The sequence below is a fragment of the Cyprinodon tularosa genome, unplaced genomic scaffold, assembly GCF_016077235.1.
Source record: "Cyprinodon tularosa strain WSP-4 unplaced genomic scaffold, ASM1607723v1 ctg388, whole genome shotgun sequence".
Lineage (NCBI taxonomy): Eukaryota > Metazoa > Chordata > Actinopteri > Cyprinodontiformes > Cyprinodontidae > Cyprinodon > Cyprinodon tularosa.
In genome coordinates, this window is record NW_024039105.1 from 729,411 (window position 1) to 746,943 (window position 17,533).

Below are 17,533 nucleotides of genomic sequence, written 5' to 3' on the forward strand. Positions count from 1 at the left end.
GTTTTGAGAAGAAATGCCTTACATGAGGCATAAGCCAGTCTGGCTGACCAGGCTACAGAAATGTCAAATTAACAGAAGAGAAGCTTCACAAGCTCCTGAAAGGTTATTCACATCATCCTATTAGATAACAGCGCACTAACGGATGTATTTTAAGCCAATACCTCAAATAAGTTGCGTCCTTAAATGATATTATGGAAAAATAATAAGAAAGTGAAGGAACTCCATAGGTCTGGTTGATTGTCACAATGACCAATGCCTAAAGGTGTCACGTTCATCTGTTCAAACTGTTTTTTTTTGCATCAAGTTTGATCATTATGGAAATGTGTAATGGTCATAACTATGAGTAAGGAGACTGGTTTCTGTTCCTTGAATTAATATGTTTTGTTGGCTGAGAGAGTTATTATTTATATTGGAATTAATCCTGTACTGAAAAGGGCTGAAAGGCCACTCAAAGGTCTACAAAGACCTTGGTTATCATCCCGTGGTCTGATAAAGTTAAAAGTGTTTTTCCATGATGATTATTTTAACATCCAAAAGAATGAGGAGCAGCATCATGCATGGGGTTGTGGTTTTTTTCCATCTAGTACAGAGTGTTTCACCTCTTTAAGTCAATGGCACAATATTTACAAGGAACCATCACTTATTTCAGTCCCAGAGAGATTTATGGGCTGAGCTGAAAAGGTCTGAGTGAGTAAACCTTCCTACAAACCTCACTTATGCTCATTCTTGTCAGAGGATTGGACCAAAATTCAACCCAACTGTTTTGAGAGACATGTGAAAGGATAACCAAAACATATGATGGAAAATAATCATACCAGAAAGAAACTAAAATGAATTATATTATTGTGGCATCTAATACATATCTTTCAAATGAAATCAGCAATATTTGCAGACCTAAAACAGGAACAATCTGGTCTGATTTTATATCCAACAGATGTTTTCCTTCATGTATAATATACCTAAATAAAAGGCATCAAGATAAAAAAGATGCATTAAAAGTCTAGAGTTGAGATAATGCTTTTGAAAAATTCAGAAGTATATTTAAGTTCATTCGTGTTTTGCATTTCCAAGTAGCAAATACAATTACAAATCTAAAGTGTAAAATAGCTCTAATCAAAGAGCTTTCATCCTTCCTCTCTCTCACACATTTAGCCTCTCCTTCTCAGACTAAAATCATCCCCTCCTCCACTAACACCCACCCCATCATACACCACATGTTTCCTTTTTTCTTCTTCTTCTTCTTCTTCTTCTTTTATAACTGACTGCAAATTTACTGCTGGTCATTACAGAGGCAGGGTCAATTCCCCAAACAATGTGTTTGGTGCCACCATAAAAAGGGTGTTTTTTACGGCGTGTAGCAGTAAAATGCTATTAAACAGATAAAACACCTGCAACGAGCATCAGGAGGATTATAAAAAGAATTGCCTTGATAAACTCCACATATCTGTGAGATGGCTCACCAGCAGCTCTTGTCTTCATGGCCAGGGATGGAGGAGGGGGATTGCAAGGACTGCTGAGCACAGCCGAGACAGTTAACGCAACTCTACAGCGCCACCATGTGAGCAAATGTGGAGAACCAGGCAAACTGCTTGAACCTTACAGAGCTAGGATGGATGCTGGAAAGGAAACATACCTAAATAAAACATTATATTGTAATTATATTAGGTGAATTATATGAGGTTTTTGAACAGCAAAAAATGTCTTGAGGGACAAAAGGTATACGTTTAAGTTAATTATTAGTATTTTTGCATAATAGATGTTCACATAGAGTAAAAGATATCAGGATAGTGAAGTATTAATTTCCACTTCAGAATGTCAAAAAGTATATTTAATAGATTAAAAATAAATAAATTGAACTCAAAATGGATAAATTCACTTTTTGCATTTGATCCATACCATTGGGGAGCAGAGGGCTGCCACTGTGGGGCGCCTGGGGAGCAGTGTGGTGGTTAAGGGTCTTGCTCAGAGACCCAGAGTGTCCACTAGGCCAACACTCCCCTTTAATTCTACACACAATCACCCTTTATGACAATGTTTAAAACATTTAATTGTTGCATTTTTTTTTTGAAAAATACCTGTTCACATACTTTGTTGATCCACCTTTGGCAAGATTTATAATCTTGTCTGTAAGATTATAATGCCCCAAGGTACATATACCTTCTTTAGGCTGCTTCACCTAATTCCCATGCTTCCCTGTAGGGTGGCAATGCCCTGGTGATGACATCAGGCATTAACCAAAGAGCTTGCGCTTTGCTAGTCGGACCAAATAACCCGTTTTCCGTCAAGGACCTTTTGGAAAATTCCAGACAGGCAGTATTGTGGCCTTTATTAAGGCCCCCTCTACCAAACAGGCTTGATCAGTTTCTATCAGACAGCTGAGTGGGCATTCACTGAATGGGTTTACACACACAAAAAAGAGTTTATTTAAGATTTGATTTTTTTTTTTTCTATAGAGCTTGCTATTTTGAATGTCTGAATTTATTTTATATCATTTTGTTTTTCTTTTAACTCTCATCTATACTTAGAGAAAAAAACAAGACCAGATAAAGTATTAATGTTTTTTACTCAAGTAGAAGTATAACTCATACTGTTTAAAAAAGTTTAAAAGTTAAAAAGTAAGTAAAAAAAAAAGTTTAAAAATATTATTTTTAAAATTACTTAAAATATAAAAGTAAAATAATGCAGGAAAAAATGTGTTGGTGAAGATTCTCAGTAATCCAGGTCAAAGTCATTCCACAAAAAAGAATTTAAAAACAATCCACTGGACTTTGTTTCCAAGTTTGAAGATGTTTCGCGTCCATCCATGAATTAAATTATTATTATTCTTCAATTAAATGTATTTATTTATTTATTTTTTCGAATTGGAAAAACTTCCTGGATGTGAAGCGAAACATCTTCAAACTTGGAAACAAAGTCCAGTGGATTGTTTTTAATTTTCTTTTTTTGGCAGGAAAAAATTTTTAAGGGCAGATGCTTTAAACCTCATACTGGTTACTGCACTACACTATTAAAGGAACATTTTTCTACAATTCTGGATGAAAACTTCCTTATACTTAATTTACTTAGTTTGATAACTATTGGCAACTCTCAAATTAAACTTTGCATCATCTTGAAAAGCTCTTTATTTTTGTACGTTGAGAAAAAGTTGCTGTAGTACCAGTATCAACACTCCTTAATGAAAATGAGTTTAAATAAAACAGAACAAATTAGTCTATTTTTAAAATATAAGGAGTAGAAAGAATAGATAATTGCAAAAAATAAAAATGTAAAGAGTCGAAGTAAAAAGTTGCCTTAAAAAATAATTACTCCAATAAAGTATAGATAGTCAAAATTTCTGCTTAAGTAAGGTAACAAAGTATTTGTACTTTATTTTATTTATTTTCTTTTTGTTTGTACTCTGATCAAGACAATAAAATGTGTGTCATTTCCCTTTTTGTGATAAATTAGCTTTTTCATGATGTTCTGATATATTGAGGTGTTCAAGAATTCGATTGATTTTTGTAGGACATTGTTTTCCATTTCAGAGAAAACAGCTGATGGTTGAAATGCAGGCCTGCAGGAGATCTTATGCTGCCATCTAGTGGTCATGACGTTGATGTGACACAAAAGAAAAGGAAAGTTATAACTCAAGGCATCATACCTTACAGTCTGATGGACAAATCAGTAAATTAGTATTATTATCAGTTTTAGAAGTAGGAACATGAGGATAAGTTGGAGTAATAGTAGATGGAGAGGGTACCCTAAATTCATACATTTCATAATTCTTCAGATGATGCTTCATCCAAACTAAATGTGTGGCATTTAAAGTGCATCTCAAATTTGCTAATTTGAGTTGCATTTGTTCAAGCCTCTACAAGGGTGTAAAAGCACATTTCTCTATTACCTTTATACAGCTTGGTTGTGCAAAGAACTTGTCTTATAGAGCTGACCTGGATATGATGTAGGGGGTGTTGCAATGAGAAGAAAGAATTATCTTGGGGTCTCCTGGCCCCTCGACCTTAAAAATAATTAAATATTAGAACTGCAAAGGTACTTACCTGATCTGGACCAAACTTGGGAAGATCCGTTATCATATTAGATGCTACATGCTTATCGAAGCATCACATGCTCGCCATTAGATACTAATGGTACCGTACTCTATTTATCAGGTTAAGGGGAAGCTCCTGTGTCGATTTGATCCAACTGCTTCAAGTGTTTAAAAAAAAAAAAAACAAGGTAAGCAAATGTCACTGGTCAGATTAGCCTTGTTCTGAAACCTTGCCTTGCTTAATGTGGGATCCAAAAATCAACACTTTGCGAAAAAGTAGATTTTCACAGGTTGGTGGCATTAAAGAGCATTTGTGGGAGATATTTGACAGGCTCATAGGTTAAAATCAGAAGGAAAAAAAATCAAATAAATGCAAGCTGTTTTATGCTCCATATCTGGCACTTTGTTCCCATCACATCGTTACCACATCAAACTTCCCCTATACCTTCAAGGTTGTTATGGTGTCACCCATTTTGGGGGGAGTGTTGGCCTAGTGGTTAGGGCAGTGCGCTTGTGTTCTGAGGAGGTTGCAAATCCCCCCTCTCTGCTCTCTAAGGAGATAGGTCAAATGCAGAAGGTGATTTCCCCATTCTCACAATAAAGACATTTACATTTGCCACTTTATGCCCCCTCATTCCATTCAAAACATCTTAAGCAACAAAATCAACTAACATGCCTTCTGCTGATAAGAATCGATCTTGTAGCATTCCAGATTAAACCATTCAAGACCAAAACTGGTTGGCTAATCACATTGTAGTACTGTGGTTTAAGCTGGTACATATGGAAGTGATGAAAGAAAGAGCTGCTAAACTCACAGCCCACCCAAAATAAAAGCTGCTGTTACCACATCTATTATGTCAGAATCCACAATTTCATATTTGAAAGAGGAACAGCGAGATTGTAAAAGTGTAAACTGATGTGGTTTCTTATGGCATCTGCTGCTATCTAATTTGAATTCTGAGATTAAAGTCAGAATTGTGTGAAAAAAGTCAGAATTCTGGGATTAAAGTCAAATTCTGACTTTTTTCTCATAATATACTGAATTGGGAAAAAAAATCAGTTTTCTTTTTTTCTTTTTTTTAGTGGCCCTAATCCTTTACAATGTTTATTGTTTTCTCTCAAGATATAGAACTATTAAATTATTTAATGATTGTATTTCAAAACATGTTAATTTCTTTAAAATATGCTATTAATTATGTAATTTTATATAAAACCGGCTTTGCATAGTAATAATCGATAATCAGCCAAATTAAAACCTTGAAATTACTTAATCTTAATTCATTCATTTTATAAACTATGATTAGTTTAAAAAAAAATCTAATTACTGAAATAAATTGATGTGTTATGTGTAACCATTTCCTCTGATCTTCTGAGAGCATTGTGCATGTATCAGTATTATGGATTAACAAAAGGAACAATCTGCATTCAAATTTGAGGATAAATCTGTTCCTCGGGATCTTGAATTACTGACTCCAGATGCATTATCCCCCTATCTCTTTAAAAGGTACAGTTCTTTAGTGTTGTGTTTTTTTTTTTATTGATGATCCTCATTTGGGTCTGCACAGTGGTGCAGTTTATAGCACTGTTACCTTGCAGCAAGAAGGTTATGGGTTCAGTTTCCAGACAAGAGTTTTTCTCCTTGTGAACTCAAGGGTTCTCTCTGGGTACTCCAGATTCCTCCCAAAGTCCAGAAACATGACTAGGATTAGGTTAATCGGCCTCTTAGGTGTGAGTGTGTGAGTACATGGTTTTATGTCTCTGTGATCCCCTGCGACAGACAAGAAACCTGTCCAGGGTGTACTCTGCTGGGGATAAGCACCTCCCCCACCGCAACACTGACGGAATAAAGGGGAAGGATGGATGGATGATCATCATTTGTGTGAAGAACATTGAATCAGTATCATTTAGTGCAGGCAAATGCTCACGTTTTGTAAAACACAAACATCTGTTAGTCCAAGCTTATAATGACTGTGAGCTTGAAGTGACGTAAGCCAACCTGCTGAATATGAGTATTGCTGCTGAGGAGGGATGTGTGCCTCCTCACACAAAGGTCTATGCTTTGCACAATTAATGATATTAAAGCCATACCTATTGCATGTTGCCTTTTTTAAATTTAAAGTAAAAGAAAAGGCTGTTAAAGCTTAATAAATATCTCAATAAATCTGACCGGCTTGCTTTTGCGTATAGTTTATTTCACTATTTTCTTTTACCCAATAATGATAAAACTGAGGGATGGTGTTTGGACCAAAGGCTAAGAGGGATCCAGTAGCTCAATCATTTCTCTGAAAATTTGATTCAGATCTTAGGTTTCCCAAACATTTTAAGGACATGAATTCATCAGCCCTTTTTCAAATTATAAATTTAGCAAAAAGTAGATTATTTATTTCATACCATGATGCAGAAACCCCAATTTATGTGACTCCAGAATTCTGAGTTTAATCTCAGAATTTTGGATCTTAATGTAGATGGGCGCCATGAAGGATGAATGATGGAATTAGGCGACTTTTTACATGCCACAGGGGTCCCTGTGATACTATATAATTAATGGAAGAGCGGAAGGTGATTAAAACAAGAGAGCTAGTTTAGTCTCTAAAACTACAGCTTGATACTAACATGTTTTTTTAAGCTGTCAGAATTCAGTCAGAATTCTGAGCAAAAAGTCAGAATTCTGAGATTAAAGTCAGAATACTGAGAATAAGTCAGAATTCTGAGATTAAAGTCAGAATTCTGAGATTAAATTCAGAATTCTGAAAATAAGTCAGAATTCTGAGATTAAAGTCAGAATTCTAAAAAAATAAGTCAGAATTCTGCATTAAAGTCAGAATTCTGAGGTTAAAGTGAGAATTCTGAGATTAAAGTGAGAATTCTGCGAAAAAGTCAGAATTCTGAGATTAAAGTCAGAATTCTGAGATTACATTCTGAATTCTGAGAAAAAGTTAGAATTCTGAGAATAAAGTCAAATTTTGAGATTAAAGTGAGAATTCTGAGATTAAAGTGAGAATTCTTAGAAAAAGTCAGAATTCTGCGAAAAAGTCAGAATTCTGAGATTAAAGTCAGAATTCTGAGATTAAATTCTGAATTCTGAGAAAAGGTTAGAATTCTGAGAATAAAGTCAAATTTTGAGATTAAAGTGAGAATTCTGAGATTAAAGTGAGAATTCTTAGAAAAAGTCAGAATTCTGAGAAAAAGTCAGAATTCTGAGATTAAATTCTGAATTCTGAGAAAAAGTTAGAATTCTGAGAATAAAGTCAAATTTTGAGATTAACGTGAGAATTCTTAGAAAAAGTCAGAATTCTGAGAATAAGTCAGAATTCTGAGAAAAAGTCAGAATTCTGAGATTAAATTCTGAATTCTGAGAATAAATCAGAATTCTGAGAAAAAGTTAGAATTCTTAGATTATAGTCAGAATTCTAAGAAAAAGTTAGAATTCTGAGAAAAAGTTAGAATTCTGAGATTAAGTCAAATTTTGAGAATAAGTCAGAATTGTGAGAAAAACTCAGAATTCTTAGATTAAAATCAGAATTCTGAGATTAAAGTCAGAATTCTTAGAAAAGTCAGAATTCTGAGATTAAAGTCAGAATTCTTAGAAAAGTCAGAATTCTGAGATTAAAGTCAAAATCTGTTACCGGTAACTTTTTTTATTTTTGTGTATTATTTTCTCTGAAGATATATATAACTATTAAATAATATAATGATTGTATTTCAAAACATGTTCATTTGTTTAAGGATGGTAATAATTATGTCATTTTATATAAAACTGGCTTTACATAGAAATAATCAAAATGAGCCAAACTGGAACCTTGAAATGTCTTCATCTTGATTTAATCATTTTATAAACTATGATTAGTTCAAAGAAATCTAATTTCTGAAATAAATTAATTTGCAAATATATTTTTAGCATGTAAATGTATCTAGCAACATAATAAAAGCCAGACTAATTTACAAAATCTTCCTTAACCTTCTATTATTCTTGACATTACATCTATGAGGCTCATTTCGTAATGATTCGGACCCCCTCGGTAGTTTCCGGGCGTCTTCGGCTTTGCTTCGTTCATTTCCGGTCAGCGTCGCCATCTGCTTTCTCGTCCTTCTCCAATCTCCGTGTTGTTGTTCCCGGTGACGCGGCGGAGGTGTAGCCTGACGCGGGCTCTTACGTGTCGGCCTGAATAAAAGTGGAGCTCCGGAGACCCGGGAGTGACGAAAGGCTGTCTCTATCGGTAAGGAGAAGGGATGTCTGGGCTTCGGAGAGGCGGGAGGCGGCCGCTCAAAGTGTCTGTTGGTTCGGGTTCGGTCCGACGGGAAACAAAGAGATCATGGCGCCGCGGTGTGTTTGTAGCAGGATGGAGGGAGGGGAGTCTGCGGCTGTTTGGGAGAATCTGTAGGACTGAATCGGTTTGGATAGTGAAGCTAAACGGGCAGTTTTTCTGTTAACCCGCTATAAAGTCATATTGCGATATTATTGCGCGGGACTGCAAAGGCTGTAAAACGGATACATGCGCAAAAATTTGCGCCGTTTTCCCGAATCACTCAATAAAAGCACCTTATTTTATGTTTGTTTCCCCACATTAAAAACCGTTATTTATTTTTCCCTACAGTATTTTCACCACTACATTTCCAATTTTTTTGAATAGAATTTTTTTCCTCACAAGGTTTTAAGCCCTTCTGTTTGACAGACACTGAAACGGGCTCCAGAAGATACTCCTCATCTTATTTTCTAATAAAGCTTTTTTCGTGCGTTTTATTGATTTATATATTTTTTTGTTTATCGGGTGTAAACGTTTGCCTTGAGGGGGGCGTTGCCCGGCCATGTGGCTCGGCTGTCACTCGAAGAGCATCCAAGTGATTTTTGAAAAGCAGAGGGAGAAATGTGTAAAGCCAATCATGCAGCGGAGAGACGCTACGCACAGTGTGAGATCACTGAGAACAGGGAACAACACGTTCCTGATCATCAGAGGCTGCAGCGCCTCAACACACCTACAGATCCCTAAAGGCAGACCAACACTGAAAGCCTGCTTCTGTTTCACAGCCTCTGCTTGTTAAAGAGTTTTTAGAGGCATTACGAAGAAAGACTAATTAGGGGGTCAGCAGATGAGGGTGACCAGATTAGGGTTTCTGAAAAGGAGGACCATTTTTTATGGGGGGGTTATTGTTTTTAAAGGCTTAAAATGGTATAAAAATGAGTGTGCCTCACCAGGCTAATGTAGTAAAACAATGATCTGGAAGCCATTGAAGAAAAGTCCCAACTTTTGTCTTTGAAAATCTCTTAAAAACTGAAAATAGCTTAAAATAGCATAAAAGCAAGTGCGCCTTTCATATTATCTACTGGCATGATTTTATATTAGGTTAAAAACAAGTCATCAAAAACCTTTAACAGTGCGGATTCAGTACTGTGAAATTTTCTGTACCCTGACTGAAAAGGATCCAAAATGCCAGCTTTGTCTAAAAAAGGTTGCACCTGTGCCAAGACACATTTCTCTAAAATCTTTTAAACAATTTGGAAATTGGTCGATAATTTGATAGATTTATGGGATCCAAACTAGGTTTTTATATCAGTGGTTCAACAGCCGGTTTTTTTTTACAGAAAGAAGGCAAAGTTCCAGAAGACAGACTACTGTTTATTATCTCACCAACAACGGGGCTAATGGTGATCCAAATGTCCATAAAAAAGCTCTAAAACAATTTCTGTTAAAACAGCTGGAGAGACAGGCTGAAACTGCGTAAAGACAAATGAGCAGCAATTTACCACGGAGGGACCCATAATAAAAGCTGATATATCCGCCCTGATAGTATCCACCTTTTTGATAAAAAAATTGAAGGAATTCACTACAAGTTTCGCCTGTCATTTCCAGTGAAGTGGACGGAATAGGATTAAAAACAGAGTCAATCATTTTAAAAAATAATACAGGGCTTGCTGAGATTATTTAAGATTAGATCAGAAAAATACTCGTTTCTTTCAACCCTAACCACCCTCTGCTACTTTTTCCAGCTCTCTTTATGAATCTGGTCTTACTGCCACTTTCGCTCCGCCTTCAGACAGTTGCGCCGAGCTGCGCGGGCATATTGTCATTGAGCCATGGGTCATGCTTTAAGCGAGGAGGTTCGGAAGGACAACCACTTGTACGATGCCTCAGACAAATTATATAAATAAATATATCCTCTTCGATGTCTAGCAACTCTAGATCCATCTCCTTGACTGTGATATCTTGCAAACGTGCCATCGTTGTTTTGGAAGATAAACACTCCCGCCGGCGATGCCGAAGTTCTCGCAAGCTCTTGAATAGTCTCCCCCTTGCGCTTTGGCGGGAAACTGCTGTGGGCCCCTAGAAATTCCAGACCGGGGATGGCATAAGTAGGCCCCTCACAGAGTATGCCATTGGGTAAAAATATATGACCGACACAAAAAGGTCTATTTCCCAATGATCCTGTCAGAACTGCAAAAACATCACTTGATACCATCATGGATTTTAAGTTCATCTGCTGTTCTATCAGTAAGCAGGCAGCTGATGAGGAGACATGCACAGACATGCCCACAACAGACAGGAGGAAATTGGGGGTGTCTGTTAGTAGAGCCCTGCTGTCCATGCTTACATCCATCATGGACAAAACCTTTCACCCCCTGCACCAGAGTGTAGAGGAGCTGAGCAGCTCCTTTAGTCAAAGACTTTTACACCCTGTTTGTAAAAAGGAGCGCTACCCCCGGTCATTCATCCCTGCTGCAACAAGACTCTACAATGTGACACTACAACTGCAATAACTTGTGCAATGTATGATGTGCAATTACTATATAATACCATGTCCAATAACCTGTTTCTTTATATTTGACACCCAATACAATAGCTATATATATAAATATCCATCTATATATATACACATGTAAACACCCTGTGCAATAACTCTGTATAATGATCCTGCTATAACATTTTTTTTTAAAAAGCTGTCGTGTGGACGCACTAAATATACTGTATATAACCCATCCACCTTTTTCTTCCTTTGGCACCTCCTCCTTCTTCTCTTTTTGACTGTTTGAGCTGATGTAACGAGTACATTTATCCACTGTGAGAACAACAAAGAACAATGAATCAATCAACCCGATTTAGTGAGAATCAAATAGTCTGGCGATTATTCAAAGTTAAAGGGACAGTATGGAGGATTTATCGCCATCTAGTGTTGCACTAAATTAATTACAACTGACAGACTGGTGCATTTTCTTTAAGCATTTCGAACCTACTAAGGGAGTCATGCAGTGACATCTCCTAACAGCAGCTAATACATTACTTACAAGCTCATCCAATGTAGGCTAACAAAATAGCCTTCTCTGTCTTGTTTTAACAAAGGAGCAAAAATAAACGTCAAGTTATGTCCACTAACTTATAAATTGTCTCCTATTGGGAAAATCTGCACCAATGTTGTTTTCTCATTGTTGTCTTTTTCCTTTTATTTGTTTCCTTTGCCTCTCACTTGACATAAAGTACAAATTTTCCTCCATTGCAAGATAGAATGTCCTACAGTTGTTTTTTTGCTTGTTTTTAACTCTTCGGCCACCAACGACACATTTCCAGATACAGGGACAACACATCAGGCCAACAAGTTTGTCTGATTTCTGCTTCTGTGATCAAAAATGTCGACAAAATATTGCATCTCCCATTGGGTGCACCACCTCTTATGTATTTATAAACTACTTACTCTGACCTATGACAATTACTATAAAGAGTTCATATTATACTACATTTTCAAATAAAAAATACTAGCAATGAGCCCTCCAGAACAGTTTTTAACTCTTGGAACAGGATTATTCCTCTTAGACTAGACAGAGAGCATGTACCAATAACCGCCTCATTCAGCCCTCTTCTAATCAATCTGTTTTGGCTTTCCATGCTCCGCCCTCCAGCACACCAGAATCATATTGAAAAGGTGCGAATTCACCATCTTTGCCAATGAAGATGGAGCCAGCAGCCGAGGCTCAGCAGGCGGCGGACACTGCTGTGACTGAGACGGAGAACCAGCAGATCACCCCGGCCCAGATCGCCACCTTAGCACAGGTAATGAGGCACACTCCAACTGTTCCTGCTGTTTGAGTCTGGAAGGATAAGAGGTTCTGATAAACAGAGTTATAAATGTTGCAATGGGTCTATGGAACAGAAAATTGTCACGCTTCTTCATTTAAGGTGTCCATGACAACAGGACACGCCTCGGCAACAGGACCCACTGTAACGCTGGTCCAGCTTCCCAATGGTCAGACGGTTCAGGTCCATGGAGTCATTCAGGCTGCACAGCCGTCTGTTATCCAGTCCCCACAGGTCCAGGCTGTGCAGGTAAAACTTCTTTTTAGGGTGTAAGAGTATTAAATTAATACAGAGTACCATTTAAGGCAAGATTGTGTTTAATTTATGTCTTATTTGATTTAAGATCTCCACTATAGCAGAAAGTGAGGATTCGCAGGAATCAGTCGACAGTGTGACGGACTCCCAGAAGCGCAGAGAGATTCTGTCACGGCGTCCGTCATACAGGTAATTAGGACCAGCAACATAATCTTAGATCATTTCCAGACCCAAACACCGTTTCTTTAAATAAGTGGACTCATGTCTTTAACACTAGGTTTACTTTGAATTCAGTTTCTAACTTCTTTCAGTGGTTATACAAATAGTCCGAACAACTATAACTCATCTCTTTTATCAGATCTGCATTAGGAAATGAGAGCTGGCTAATAATGAGTGACTCTTTGTCCGGACAGGAAAATCCTGAACGACCTTTCATCCGACGCACCAGCGGTTCCTCGGATCGAGGAGGAAAAGGCTGAGGACGACTCATCTGCCGCTGCAGCTACACCTGCCATCACCACCGTTACCGTGCCGACCCCCATCTACCAGACCAGCAGCGGACAGTACAGTAAGTGGAAGCTGACTCAATGTTTCAACGACTTTTTTTTTTTTTTATGAAAAATAAAAAAAAAAGCAATTATTTTTTTTTTTATTAACATAGGTTGAATGTAACTAGCATACCACCTCATTGCCTTACTCTATGGTCAAAAGCCTCTATTACCAGGAAGTTATTTGGGTAGACAGCTTGGAAACCAACATTCAAAAAATTATTTAAGTAGAAAAAATAAAATAGGTGATTAAATAATAAAACTGTAAAGCTTTATGGATATATCTAGTCTCCTTTTTTGCAAAGCTTTGATGTGCTAATGTTATTTATATAAACTCTGATTAAATAAATTCTTTAGAAGATTGACATTAAATAACTACAGATCTTAATTTTATAGAAGGTTTTAGGCATTTTGCTCACTTCTTCTTTGTATCATTTAGTTGCGATCACGCAGGGCGGAGCCATTCAGCTGGCCAATAATGGCACAGATGGAGTTCAAGGCCTTCAGACTCTGACCATGACCAACGCCGCTGCAGCAGCCGCTCAGCCTGGTACCACCATTCTGCAGTATGCACAGACCAGCGACGGCCAGCAGATACTGGTTCCCAGTAACCAGGTTGTGGTCCAAGGTGGGATCCTGTATCTTAAAATTGTGTTTCTGTTTAGAGAGCTTTTATATTTTTGAATGTTAGACACAGGCTACCATTTTTAGCTGCTAATAAACACACTTTCTTTACTGACTTTGCCTTACAGCCACCTCAGGTGATGTCCAAGCTTATCAAATCCGAGCAGCCCCTGCCAGCACCATCACCCCTGGTGTCGTCATGGCCTCCTCCCCTGCACTCCCAACACAGGGAGCCACAGAAGAAGTCACTAGAAAAAGGGAGGTCCGCCTCATGAAGAACAGGTAAGGCTAGCTTTGTGTTGTAGTGATGCGTTAATGAAAAAAATACGTTGTTTTTACAATGGCAAACTGGAAGTCTCGTCTTATTAATGATTAAAAATATGCCCCATTGACACTACCCCTCTGAAAACAATCCTCGCTGAGTTCGCCGAGCTTAGTTCCTTACAACCATTTACACATCATGCTAAGCACAGTTCCTCGCCTCCTAATGGTGGTCCACGATGCTACAGCTTTCTATGCGGGAATTACGCAAACAAAAATGTCGGCGCTCATAACATTTAGGTACTTATGTGCCTGGATTGCATCCTCCACCCAAATTTCAATGAGAGCCTCTGTCTCTGCATCATTCCAGCTCGCACCATGCTCTTTTAATGCCATTTATGGTTAATAGGCTTAGAAGAAGTTCATGTTGTGAACAGGTGAAGAGATCTGTGAATTACAAAGCCGGACACGCTGGAAAACCTGCTAAATTAGTCAGTTGACTGTAAATAGGATATGATGCGGTCTGCTCATGCACTCTTTGTTACCAAATAACTGAGCCACAGATGAACCGTGCCAAGCCTGTTGAACTAGTAGCATATTCGGTTCGGTTGTGTCTGGTGTCTTGGACCGTTCTCTGCACGGTTTCAAAAGGCTAGTGTAAATGGGGCTATTGTTGCAATCTTTACTGATCCTGTGATCCAATCAAGTCTCTTTTAAACCAAACACAAGAAATGAAACTGTATTGTTTGTCCTCCCTCTTACAGAGAGGCAGCCCGGGAATGCCGCAGAAAGAAGAAGGAGTATGTTAAATGTCTGGAGAACAGAGTCGCTGTCCTGGAGAACCAAAACAAGACATTAATCGAAGAACTGAAAGCACTTAAAGATCTTTACTGTCATAAATCCGAGTAGCTTGTCTCCTGAACACAGAGCTGGGCTAAGTAGTTTCCAGTTTCTTTCAAATGCTTTGACTGTTTTATTCTGCCAGCCTGGCCTTCCAATCTGCTCACGGCTGGCCTCTTGGTTTCCTCTTAATTTTTTATTTATTGGTTTCTTTTTTTTAAGCTATACCCATTTAACCTTCAACAGTACCACACATTTTAACATAAGTAACGTACTGTCATAAGAATAAATAGGGAAAACATGAGAAAAGTGCCGTCTTAAAGCTGGTACTATAAACAGATCCTGTTACAATTATTTAGTTTGGTGCTGGATGCTGTAGAAAGCAGCAAGTCAGCATATCCTGCTTTAGTTGGTAAATTATGCATTTCTGTTGTTTGTTTTGTGGAAAAGGTGCCTGAGTCAGATGATGCTGTGGAGATCTAACCTTTTAGATTTGTTTTCAAATTGCAGACTCCTGTTTGATTTTCTGTACTAGCATAGCTAGGTCAAAGACAAAGGTCAGTTTCTGAGACATACCGAAGATGTTAATGGCTGTTTCTCAGCTTTTAAACATCGTTCCGCCTCATTGAACTCTAGGATAGTTTCACTTTAATTGTGCAAGCAATAATGTCTTCAAGGTACATCTGTTTACCCTGTGTTATGATTTACAACACTGTTGTAATTGCCTACAAAAAAAGGCCAGACAATGACAAGCCTCCTAAGACATATTGCCTTTTTAGTTAAATATCAATGTTTTATATCATATCGATATACTAAATGGTCCTATTATTAAATATGTCTATAGTTAGAATCTTAGTAAGCTGGACTTGGTGTGTCAGAGTCAGACTGAAAAATACTGTAAATCTAACCTTGATGTGCAACTAATGGAAAAGTAGTGAAACTCGCTCCCAAAAATATCACTCAAAAAAAGGAGAGTTGTGACATAAACAAAGCACTTATTTGATTTGTTGTTTGTTGTATATTTATTAACCTCTACACTAAGAATAACTAAAGATGAGATTTTTTTTTTCATTTGCAGAACTGATCTAAGTCATTTAAAAATAGGCATTTGGCAATACTTCAACATAATCCTAAACTCGGGAAAAAAATTCCATCTGCTTTCAATAAAATAAAACTACATTTCATAAGCGTGACTTAAGGAACATTGATTGTGTAGCATTAATTTGATTTAATAAAGGCAATCAGGATCTTAACTAATGAATTTTCTTTTTTTTATTATTATATTTCTGCCAGCTGGAATGCCTGCACAGCCTCAATATGCTCTCCCAACCAGTCAGTTAGGTTTGGAAAGCTAGTATAATGTTCTAATAGTAAAGCTTGCATAGCTTTATCATTTTTTAATACAGAATCTTCAACAAACTCCCCTCCTGCACCTTCTGTAGATGTTTTCCTGCAGGGCAGTTTGCTAATGAGGCTGCAGATGAAACCTATTGGTTCTGATAGTAAATTATCTGGTTCAATTTCACCAATGCGCTGTACGTCAGCTGCGCTCTGTGCACCTGTTCTAGGACGCCTATGGGTATCCGAGCATGTCGCAGAGCAGCATTGCGTTTTTCAGACATTAGTGTTACACGGCATGCTGGGATTGCAGCTTAAAAAAATCTCAAACAGTAAAGATAACAAAGGCGTCCCTGAATAATTGTGTTAGCTTTTTTTTCCCCATCATCATAACATATGTCAAAGCTCATATAATGAGGTAATAATTTGGAAAAAAAAATGTAAGCAGTGTTTTTGCAAGAGACCAAAACAATCTTTATAAAATCGTATAGCAATAGTCCAGTTGGATTGCATCTTTCTTTTACTTGCACAGCAGTTATTTTGTTTTTTGAAGGCGTTTTAAGTTTCTGCATTGAAATGGATGTTTCTTCTTATCGACATTTATGTCACTTGTTACATCCCCCGTATACAACAGCTTGTGTAGAATAAAACATTTTATTGCAAAAGAGCACAGCCTAAAAATAAAAAAGGGGGTCAAAGTTAATATAACTTTGTATAAAATGATGCTCAATGAATTCCTTTTCATTTCATTTGGTATTCTTTGAAATATTTCACTTTTGTTTATATGAACCATTTAAATGTATGAAATTGTGTTTTATTTTCTAGCAAATCTGTTCTAAAGCAAAACATTTTGCTACAATTTCTTGAAAATAACACAAGTTGTATATTCACTCCTGTTGGAATGAGATCACTTGTATGTGTGCGTGTGCATTGAGAAGAAATGTGTATGTGGCTGTCTATATTTTATATTACTGTACATAGACTACAGCATGTGTAGACCATATATTTCAGTTTGACAAATGTTTTTATGACTTGTATTGAAGAAAAAAAGACTTTGCATATTTGTAATATACATCAGTGTATAATTCTAAGCAATGTTTTGTGTGTGTGTGTGTGTGCATTGTTGTGTCCCTCCTGGCCAACCAGCATTATGGCAGCTAGTGAATGAGGAAGGGCCTGTGTTGGAGGGGTTTATTTTTGGAATGTTTCAATCTGTTTTGGATCAGCAGTGTGTTAAGAGAAAGAGTTCATTCGCTTGAAAGACGTCGGGCCACTAAAGAAGTGAATTTGATCTTTTTTTTTCTTCTGTTCATCTGTGAATGTGACTGTTTTGATTATTATATGTATATTTTCTAATATTTGAAATGTAAACTGCTCCAACACCAAATCCTTTTATATAATACAATGGTGTCAAATGAAAGCACAATGGGGTTTTTTCTCTGCATTGAAGTTTTTTTTTTTTATCATAGCATGGAAAGTGATTTGGAATCTGCCTTTAGAAATATATAAATATCACTCAATTCAGAAACTAACTCCAAACTAGATACATTTTTAGCTTTTCAGTTTTATTATGATCA

At 37.2% G+C, this 17,533-nt stretch overlaps 1 protein-coding gene across 1 annotated transcript; it reads left to right on the forward strand.

Moving 5' to 3' along the window:
- The first annotated feature begins 8,079 nt into the window (after positions 1-8,079).
- creb1b (cAMP responsive element binding protein 1b) lies at positions 8,080-17,405 on the forward strand. The gene is made up of 8 exons (XM_038297453.1): positions 8,080-8,244; positions 11,954-12,066; positions 12,193-12,339; positions 12,434-12,534; positions 12,759-12,913; positions 13,333-13,521; positions 13,646-13,799; positions 14,543-17,405. Exons 2-8 carry the CDS (start codon positions 11,962-11,964, stop codon positions 14,685-14,687), a joined length of 996 nt encoding a protein of 331 aa, XP_038153381.1. The 5' UTR covers positions 8,080-8,244; positions 11,954-11,961; the 3' UTR covers positions 14,688-17,405.
- Positions 17,406-17,533: the final 128 nt, after the last annotated feature.

What these genes read in the sequence shown, in the direction of transcription:
- creb1b (XM_038297453.1), top strand. Translation starts at nt 11,962, where the DNA reads ATGAAGATGGAGCCAGCAGCCGAGGCTCAGCAGGCGGCGGACACTGCT. An exon ending in CACAGGTCCAGGCTGTGCAG is followed by an intron (nt 12,340 to 12,433) that starts GTAAAACTTCTT and finishes ATTTGATTTAAG; the next exon opens with ATCTCCACTATAGCAGAAAG. An exon ending in GTCCGCCTCATGAAGAACAG is followed by an intron (nt 13,800 to 14,542) that starts GTAAGGCTAGCT and finishes TCCCTCTTACAG; the next exon opens with AGAGGCAGCCCGGGAATGCC.